This window comes from Mya arenaria, chromosome 1, assembly GCF_026914265.1.
Source record: "Mya arenaria isolate MELC-2E11 chromosome 1, ASM2691426v1".
NCBI classification, from domain to species: domain Eukaryota; kingdom Metazoa; phylum Mollusca; class Bivalvia; order Myida; family Myidae; genus Mya; species Mya arenaria.
Genome location: NC_069122.1, coordinates 52,693,594 through 52,704,778, shown reverse-complemented (window position 1 = coordinate 52,704,778; position 11,185 = coordinate 52,693,594). Strand labels below are relative to the sequence as shown.

General features: G+C 35.1%; 1 protein-coding gene across 2 annotated transcripts; it reads left to right on the top strand.

The window, feature by feature from the left end:
- Window positions 1-517: 517 nt before the first annotated feature.
- Window positions 518-7,269, top strand: LOC128236729 (uncharacterized). Of its 2 annotated transcripts, none has more exons than XM_052951806.1 (4): window positions 518-2,855; window positions 5,246-5,381; window positions 6,112-6,294; window positions 6,608-7,269. In XM_052951806.1, exons 1-4 carry the CDS (start codon window positions 2,853-2,855, stop codon window positions 6,877-6,879), a joined length of 594 nt encoding a protein of 197 aa, XP_052807766.1. In that variant the 5' UTR covers window positions 518-2,852; the 3' UTR covers window positions 6,880-7,269. Both variants share the same exon structure in this region; 1 of them encodes a protein (XP_052807766.1).
- Window positions 7,270-11,185: the final 3,916 nt, after the last annotated feature.

Below are 11,185 nucleotides of genomic sequence, written 5' to 3'. Positions count from 1 at the left end.
TCACGCGTGTAAATTTGTACAATACAACAAACCTTCTAGTTTTCCCTATGTTCTCTTACCATTGCCACTCAAAACGTTCTCTATGTAATAGTCTCCCTTCATTATGGAAACAGTTAAATGATTTTATGCATAAATGCTAGCTTCTTTTGTACTGTGGTGACTTTGATTCATAGATGATCATTTAATAAATGCACACCCACCTGCAATGGAGTTTTAATAAAGGCTTTGGCGTAAATCTCCCAAAAAATATGTTTAGTAGTCGTTTTACACTTCCGTGTAACGATCATTACGCCATTGTTTGCTTATCTTTCAAAATTGGTATAATTACGGCTTTTCAATGTAATAGATAACGTTCGTCGACCAAATCTTTACAAATAATATTTAATAACGAGGTATAGTGCGCTTAATTGCTTAAAGCATTCAGGGTTGAGTATTTATCAATAGAGCTCAATAAAAACTGAACTTTCTTTTAATATTTCGCATTTAAATTAAGGAAGTGTTAGTTGAACGAATGGCAACCAATCTGAATAAAATCATATTCTTAATACTCTCTGTGCAAGCGAGGAAGATCGAGGACTTTATTCAGATTGAAGTATTCACATCTTTAGACACTGATAATTTCAGTATGATGTTCATTCTTTACATGACGCTTTCATTAACCGTTGTGCAAGTAAGGGCAGGACCACCTACTTGCACCAATCAGACAAGGACGTGTTGGCACCAAGGCAAGGACTATGTGTGCAACAATATGATTCCTACGGTGTATTCAGGGAACGCTGGTTCGTTAACAATACAATGTGTACACAGGAATATAGCATTGGACAATAATACCTTTGCCGACAAAAGCTATCAGAAACTTAAAACGTTAATTATATACAGTCCTTACGATTATAAGATCACGTTTAAATCAAACTGTTTCTTGGGCTTGAAAGAACTATCTGAGTTACATCTGAGCGTTGCGGGAACTTATATACACCGAGGATGGCTTAAAGGACTCGATAACATTCGTGTGTTTAATGTATCGGAATGTTATACCATGTTGCCGGAAAATATATATGAAATGTATGAAAAAGAATCCATGACAAAGTTAAGAGTATTAGCTTTGCATAGATCCGTCGGATTGAGACAGGGTTCATTTGATTTAAATGCTTCGTTTTGGCGCTTTGTCGGTTCAAGACCCGTCGAGGTGCTTGACCTAGACTTTTTAGAGATATCAACATTTGATGTACAAGAATTTTCAAAAAATTGTGCAAAAATAAGGAAGTTGTCTTTACGTTCAAGCAACATAAAGCAGTTCACAAATGTACTTTTAGATAAAACAGCCGTTTGTTCATTCGATATAATTGATGTTACAGGTATGATTTTGCCTAACAGGATAAGGCCTTTCTGCTTCGTGAATATTGCTAACAGGCAAAATTACATTTATAGTTTGGACGCTTATGCGTTTTTACGGCATACAAAAAAACTATTCTTAAATAATATTTGTAACAGCGGACATCCTATGATAATTAAACATGAAAGAAATATCAGTTTTACATCCAACTACGTGTGGAATATAGAAAATATATCATTCGAAGGTAACAACCTTCAAATTATTGATACTCAGCTTATAACTATCGCACCGTTAAGGAACGTTAGATCTTTTTCATTCAGCCGAAACAATCTAAAATTCATTCATCCGGATTTTTTCACCGTTTTTAATGATTTACAATCAATTGATCTGTCTTACAACGAGCTACAATCTATGAGTTTTAATAACAAATCGCTATTCAGTGTACTTTTCAATAGTCTTTTAAAGATACAGACTGTAAACCTTTCATCCAATCACCTTAATTATTTACCAAAAGACTTGTTCATCCACAACACTCTGCTTAGAAATTTAGACTTGTCACACAATTATTTGCGTACGTTAGATCTAAACGTAAAAACAGCAAAGCAAATACGATATCTTAACTTATCATATAATACCATAGAAACGTTGAATGATGAATCAAGAGACGTCATTGATGAAATTATACAATCTAAGCACAACAAAACAACACTGGTCGACTTAAGTCATAATAGGTTCCCATGTAGTGAATGCAATAATCTTCAGTCAGTTCAATGGCTATTGGATTTCAAAAGAAGAAATAGTCAATCAATAACATGTGTTGGCAAAGACGGGACGATAACAGTTATAGACGCCTCCGTTATATCATCAGTACAATACATATGTAAAAAACGAGAGCGAATAGGACTATGGATTGGGTTTGGCGTAGGAGCACCATTACTTGCGATATTAACAATCTGTGTCGTTGTATTGACAAAACGTAGAATAAACCATAAACAAAAGAAAGAAGACGTCATTGCATTACTTAAAGCAGGCGAAGATGAATTGAGGTTCGTTGTTTTTCTATCATTCAACAGTCAGGACGAGCCTTTCCTAAGAGGAAACGTGATCAATCCATTAGATCAACATCTGCAAGATGCAATTGGAATAGACAGAACAACAGTATGTATTGGAGATAGGGAATTTATACCAGGACGTCCCATCTCCGACGAAATTGTCCATTCTCTGCGGAAATCGGCCATGGTTCTAATATTATTGTCCGATGCGTATACCCAAAGCGAGTATTGCCGGCAGGAATTTGAACAGGCCCTTATAATGGATAAAGCGATTATATTCTTAGTGAAGGACACAATCCAAGAAGAGCTGCTGACACCTACAATGCAAGAATTGTACAAGAAAAACGTTCGCATAATTTGGACTTATGAGAATGGAAGGTATCTTCTTAAAACTACTTGGAACCATGTCTGCGCTTCTATAATAGACGTGTTCTCGAAGAAATCGGGACTTTAAAACTCCAAATCTAATGGTATATCTAAGGTTGAATAGCATTGTAATTAAGTGTGGAGGTTATAGATTGTATCATTTGCATCAATGTTATGTCGTCTCGCTTTTATATCATATTGTTAACAAGTGAATATGTTTCTTTGAATGTTGTATATATCTGACACACTTTGATGATATATAGAATTGTCCGATGCTTATACTCAAGGTGTGTATCGCCTGCAGGAATATGGGCAGGCGCTTATGATTAATTAACAGATAGTATTCTTAGTGAGGGAAACACTTTATTTGAAGCTGATGACACCCGTAAAGAAGAATTGTAGAAGAGAAATGTTCGAATAATAAGGACGTTTGAGAATGGAAGATGACTTTTTAAGTACTTGGAACAATGTCTGTGCTTCTGTTATGAACATGTTTTCGCTGTTTTCGGGACCTTAATACTCCGTTAGTTATGTAACGTAGTATGAAGAATGTAACAACATATAACATTGCTATTACCTATGGAAGTGACTGTTTGTATTTTTTGTATTTTGTTTTTATCTCATCGTTAACTATTGAATAATTTAAAGGTTAATTGAATATCAGATGAATGTTTGCTATAGTACGTTAGTATGAACATATGTTAGCAGTTATGATCAAATAAAGCCATCGTATTTCATAATATAAACTTATGGTGACATTGTTTTGAATCTTCCTTATAAAGATATTCGGTAAATTTGTTATTTAAAGCCCAGCTCAATATATTTTGTGGAATATGTTGCTAATGTAAGATTGTTGTTCGCCCATCCCGATCGCCACTTGTCCTAAGGCCAAACGGAAGGTTGTGTTTTACGGGCCAAACCCAATATGGCGCGTACAACTGAGCAACACGGCTGTTCATACTAAAAATGATGGGGTTTATTCATTGTTTATCTATAAAATACAACTAGGAAGTGAAAAACTTATCAAAGAACGAGTTAAAATATACTTTAAAGTTTACAAAACACTTAACATTTTACATTGTCTAGGTTGATCCTATAAACTTCTTTAAATATTCACACGGTATAGGTTGATAAAAAAAACCTCTTAATATATTAACACTCAGGTTGCGCTTTAATTGCATTCATCGTTTGAATACCCACGGTACACAAACACCGCCGAAGGAAAATTTTGTTTAATAGTCTTGGAAGCGTTATTTTTGCGGATCTTTAGACTGAAAGTACCAGAGAAAGGTGTAATAATGATAATAACATTTTCTATGTTAGAATTGCTGTTCTTCAGTGTTTGAAGCTTAGTGTGTGGAAAATGGTTAAGTCCGAATCGGGAAGTCGAAATCGGGAAGTCGGACTTCACTGCCCGTGCACTGATCAAACAAACATCGATGAGTCGCCGTTCTGAAACATTGTATACTTACAGGAGGCGAACATTGCATTCATTTCCTTGCGGTTTAGAAATTTTAATAGCATTTCTCTTTTCTGTAACAATAAAATTAAATGCTATGTAAATTAGCCCTCAAGCTCTAATGGAATTTAATTATGTGGACATCAGAAGTAAATATTTAACTCCTGGCAACACAGCAATTATGCACTTATTCTGGGGTCAACTTTAAAAGCCCCCACGAATGTGTTTTAGGGGATTTTTAAGAGAGCTAAATATCCTTATAACTGATTTTGACTTATTTTATAACTTTATTTTTTATTAAACATGAACGATTTTCTGGACCAGTATTATCTGGTCTTCAGTAGATGTTCCTGAAAATGATATAGAAGGCGGTCGGTGGAATGAACATCATTTAGTCTTATATACGTATATATGAATGCCAGGGACATTTATAAACTAACATGAACAAGATGCCATGTATGAATAAATAATAATAGTACTTATTCTTTGAACAATATATATCAATAGAAGGTTATTTTTTTAAAAATATTTTTTTTAGAAAAACAACAGCAATCTGAGACAGACAATTATAAATACTTAATCTTGCCTTCCAAAAATATAAAAACAGATACAAAATAGAAAGGCTTAACAAGTGTAGAGGTCATACAAATACAAAACTATACAAAATTGAAGGGTTTTAACAAGTGTAGAGGCCATGCAAATACTAATGATGCTAAAAGAAGGATTGTAAGAACTATGCTGGTAACAGGAAGAGTGTAATAATGCAGTTGTGCGGGATCTGCCGTTGAAATAATCGGCAGTGAACATTTGACAACTTCGGAATAATTGACTACACTAGTAAAGTTATTTTAACAATGTACTATTGCAAAGGTGTACAATACCAGATAAACATGAAACAAAAAAGAAATGGCGGAAATCGGCCACCTTATATTTGTTCATGGGTCGGATGCATTTAAAAGCAATCAGTGTCGGAATCAGAACTATCTTTAGTTAGATATGTAATTATATATCTTGATGTTTATTTTTTTATATTAGCGCGACGGGTCGAATTATCGGCAATACAGAGATGGTATAGGTGCATACAAGTTCTTAGCGGATGGCACGAAATTGCAAGACTTTGACGTCTACCACGTTGAGTGGGACGGTAGAAAGCTCGCTGACCTCTTCAGTGGTAAGGGAGTAAGCTTATACAAGTAAATAGAAACTAAGTTTATGTTAATTTATATTACAACGTTATATTAAAAAATCTCGTCTTCACGGTGTTAACAATGGAGTACTCTGAGGAAACGGCTTGATAACCGCAATCCAAGTTGGGAGACACAAGTAATGTTAAACCTATGAGTGGATAGTTGTAAATAAAATTTAGTGCATAATAGAATGAATGATGGAGTGAATGTGTTAAATAATTAATTCATGAGATCTCATGCTGGTATGTGCAAGTGATTGGGGGCGATTGAAGGTATTTGAGTAAATGTATGCTTGAATTAATCAACGACTGAATGCATTAACCAGACATTGGTCAAAAGATAAACTTTGGAATACTGTATACGGTTAGCAGGCCAGTTAATCTGCCGAATAACAATCTACTAATAGCCAAGTCCATAATTTGTCAGCAGACACTCACATATCATTGCCATCAACACATTGTGGTGAAATATGTTTTCTTTAATGTTGTCAATTTCCAGTGTTACAGAGACTGAGAACGGTAGTGTTTAGTTTACATAATCTTAGCCATGTTGACCCAGTGCCATTAAACCGGGTTTATGTTTGAACTTTTTGCTACTGAGCTTGTTTTTGTAGCTTTTCGCATAAATATTGTATAATTACAATAGTATCGTTTTTATTAGATCCTCTTAATCAAAAGAACTATACACAATGACACTCATAACTTTGCAACATAGGTTTGCAAGACGGAGAGATCCTGGTTTTGGCTAGTCAACGTCGCCGTGTTGCTAGCCCGACAAAGATTAATGTCAAGCTTGCCTTTGACGCCTTCGAAACGCTGATTTATGGCGAAGTCACTGGAAATGGTTTGCTGCGATCCGTACCTGACAAAGGAACATGGGCATGTGTCTATCAGAAAGGTATTGTAAAGACTTGAAGTTATAAACGCTCTTTAAAATGGTCCATTACTGTTCGATTATTTTTATTTTGGGAATTGTTTCTATAATTTGAATGCTTTTTATACGTTAATGCCGTGCTGATCGTTCTCAGTAAAGTAGCTGCCGATAATTTTCTCAAAAAAATGCTGTTTTCCTGGAATTACCTGATTTTGTTCAATGTTATCAAAAAAGACATTTAATTTGCAAAAACAAATAGAAACAAAACAAGAATAGCAGATTATATATTTAAAACTGGCATAGGCTTACTTAAATTTGAATATTCATTTTGTAACAGGAAATCCAATTAGCTTCCAAGAAGAGGTCAATGCTCTTGGCCACACATCGACCGCAGTTCTAGACGCAGGGAATGGTCTCTTATTTCTCGCAGAGAGTATAGGCATTTCAGACTACAGGAAACAGGAAGACAATTTCCGTGTAGGTGACAATGACGCTATCTACCCCAAAGTATCAGTGTTGGATGATGTTTCCACTTGGCAGCCAGGTAAGAAGTGGAAGCAAATGCAACGTTTTATAACGGACCGCGTGTTCGATACCAAGTATCAGTAAAAGTGTCACCATAGTTTTACCCATGAGTGGACTTATGTACAAAGGCAATCCACCATTTAATTTCATTTCCATCATTAAAATTCCTGATGTGAAACATCTATACAATTACTCCTTAGCCAAGACTCTGATTAAGAGTCAGACCTGTATATCACACAGCAAAGATAAAAGGCTGACAAACTTAATACGAACTAAATAGTAATACAGCAAACCTAGACGTTTTAATGAATAAACAGCATCGGTCAGCATGTTGGGCCGCCTTAGTTAAATTAAGTCTTCGAAACCTTAATTTTGATGACTTTGATACATATTTCCAAACGAATTTGCCTGTTTCATTTGAAATGAAAATAAATTTAACCGGATATTATTTAAATCGGTAAGAGTTTAAGTCGATGTCATACATATTCCCAAAAGTATTTACATTAATTTGTTTATTTTACGATGTCTTGTCTTGACCTCGTTACCACTGTGAGGGAGCAAAAATAATCACGTGACCACAATGCGAACGACCACGGAGAAATTCAGACAACAAAACGTATGTTTTTGATGTTTTCTTTATTATTTTGAATCGAAGTAAAACAAAACATAGCCCACGGTACGCCGCATAATTTACGATTTCATGTGGTATACTGTCTGACATTCTTGGTGTCGTAGATAAAACGGCTAGTTTCACCTGATTCTTTACAAAGAAACACAAATTAAAGCAAATATATACCATTTAGAGTACCGTTACCAGGCGTATTGATATTTTTGAAGGCAATATTAAAATATAAAATTATGCGAACGACCACACTTTTTAAATTAAATATGAATTGGGTGCGAATAAAACCTCCGTGATGTCAATGTTGTTGTTTTTTCTATTGATAATAACATAAAATGGAACCTTTTGAACGATTGCATCTAAAACATAATAACTAACTAACTTTGTTTATGTCTTGACAGACACCATCAATTAACATTTTGCTTTTGAATAATACTTTTTAGATGGAACGTTCACATCAGGCTAGTTCTGTTTAAGTACTGCGGACACGACCGCATAACATGCCTGTACATATGAGCTATTCATGCTGAGAAAAGCCAGCCACGCTTGAATACACCAAGGTTTGTTTCAAATTACACTGATTATGTGCTCTTAGCACTACTGGGCAAAAAATACGGAATGCCGTTAGGGCCATCTCCTGTGAATGTGTTGGTCTGAAACACGATAGAATGGTATCGTCGTGTTTTCATCATCATACGGTCGCGGTTTCGTCATCATCATAGCATTTTTACGATCTGCTATTATCGTAAATGTACGACCATAATTACGACCAACTTAATGACAAGAAACGTCTCGTAAACTCTCCACTCGTTTAGAACAAAAACACTAACAATAGCACAGCGGTCAAGCGAATGACACATCCTGAAGTAAGATGACGCCTTGTCATTTAAACCTAGGAAGAGCACCTGTCTGTTTTATGAATGAATAAATGACTACTACTGATTCTGCTACTGCCACTGCCACTGCCACTGCCACTACCACTACCACAACTACCACTACTACCATTCACCACTACTGCTGCTGCTGCTACTACTACTACTACTACTACTACTACTACTACTACTACTACTACTACTACTACTACTACTACTGCCACTGCCACTGCCACTGCCACTGCCACTACCACTATCACAACTACCACTACAACCATTCACCACTACTGCTACTACTAGTACTACTAGTACTACTACTACTACTACTACTACTACTACTACTACTACTACTACTACTACTACTACTCCTACTACTACTACTACTACTACTACTACTACTACTACTACTACTACTACTACTACTACTACTACTACTACTACTACTACTTCTACTACTACTACTACTACTACTAAAAGTACTACTACTTCCACGATTACCACTACTACCATTCACCACTACTACTACTTCTACGTCTACTACTACTACTACCATACACCACCACTACAACAACTGAATACTACTACTATACTACTACTACTACTACTACTACTACTCCTACTACTGCTACTACTGCTACTTCTACTGCTTCTTCTACTGCTGCTGCTGCTGCTGCTGCTGTTGCTATTACTACTACTATTTCTACTTCAACCACCAATGTAATATCTGTAAAATGTATCTGTAATATATCAGTCTTATACGTTGTACTCTTAAAAAGTGTCTAAAATGCTGCTGCTGCTGCTAATTATGATGATGATGATGATGATGATGATGATGATGATGATGATGATGATGATGATGATGTGACCTCAGAGGTATTGCATTTGGAAAACTGTTCGAAGATACTGTTTTGACTGGTTGGTTTTATTGTATAAAGGCAATTCATTATTAAATCTTTATTGTGTCAATCGTTGTTTAAACTTTTAATGAGCAGTATTTCAGTTCAATTCAAAATGCGTTATAAAAGCTTCAGTTGACGACATGATTCAATGACTTAATACAAGGACCACTGAAACCGACTTTTGTCCCATGGAGGGTCAATTCTTCTATGCGCATGCGCACCGGAAGGCGATAGTACGATGATGATAACACGACAGTAAGGTGATGAAAACGCGATAGTACGATGATGAAAACACGACAGTACGATGATGAAAACGCGATAGTACGATGGTGAAAACGCGAAAGTACGATGGTGAAAACACGAAAGTTAATCGCATTATCATCAACGTACTTTCGTATTATCGCGTTTTCGTTATCGTACTATCGCGTTTTCATCATCGTACTGTCGAGTTTTCACCATCGTAGTTTCGTGATTTCCCTTTTTCACACGTACTATCGAGTACTATCGAGTATCGCGTTTCAGATCAACACATTCACAGGCGATGGCCCTAACGGCATTCCGTTAAAAATAGTATTTGTTATATAATCTTACATGCGTAAAAAAATCTCAAATTGTTATGTTTTGTGTTGATATACAATAAATAAAATGGTCAGTTTTTCACTGATCAACGAAATAAATTGGCGTTGCAAATTTAAGACCCGCAAGCTTTCATCCAGAATGCAATTTAATCAAATGTGTTCAGACCTCGTCACGTGTTTACTTGTGGTCCAAATTGTTTTATTTGATATTTTGATAACTGACAATAAAATTTTGTCAATGGATAGTGCAGCATGTTTAAATAAAATCATGTGATTTACATTAAACAAATTCATACCGTTTTTTCAGCTATAAAACAAGATGCGGAAGAAAACTGGGCTGAGACTTCACCGGAGAAAGAACAGACGGTCTGACCTTGTCCATGTTGATGTACCTCTAAACGTGGTCATCAATGCACATAATGCACCGAAATGGACGCAATCGAAAAGCAACTTCAAATGCTACTGGGTAGTTCATTTATAACCAGCGAAGGACATGTGTAGTCATTACTCAATTACAAAGTTGTTTCTGATTAAATATGCGTTGTGCCATAATTCTGTATTGACATGTCACTTAAATGGCAATAATTGTTATTATATGGCAATATTTGCTAAGATAAATCAAATAAAACTGATATTTGAAAACATGTATTGTGATTATTTTAAAAATACAAACTAATCACAATAAAGAATCACAGAGTATAAATCACATCAACATAAGATTGATATAGCATGTACTACTGATCAGCCTGTTTACATGCAAAACTTAAACATAAACCACAAAAAGGTGAAATGAATCACATTACAATAATCATTAATGCAAATCCATCGACTCAGACTAAAACAAAAGTTTACTTTTAAAGTTATGGAGAAAAAAAAATCACAAAATTTATCACAGTATAATGATCTTTTATAACAAGAGCTGTCACAGAGACTGCGCGCTCAACTATTCCGTCGCTTTTAAGTTTGGATTGCAAAGTTTTGGTAATACATGCAAAACCTTAACCAGAATCTTTTAGTCGAATAATAAAGGACCATAATTTACATTATGTGCAAAATAGAGTTATCTTACTTGATTTATTAAGTCGGTTGATTGGATAGTTGGAATCATGTGTCTAAAGTTTCAATGCAATACATGGGTTATTTGCTTGATATATTGACTTAAATGTGGTTACCTGCAAAACCTAACCAGAATTTCTTAATCAAATTATAAAGGACCATAATTTGCATAATATGCAAAATGCAGGTATCTTACTTAATTATTTTAGCACGCTCGATCGTTGAGTACCATTGAATAAAGTATCAATACAATACATCAAGTAGTTGCAGAGATCGTAACCTAACTGTGCTTCTATTCAAAACCTTAACCAGAATGTCTATGTTGAATAATAAAGGGCAATAATTTGAATTATATACAAGATA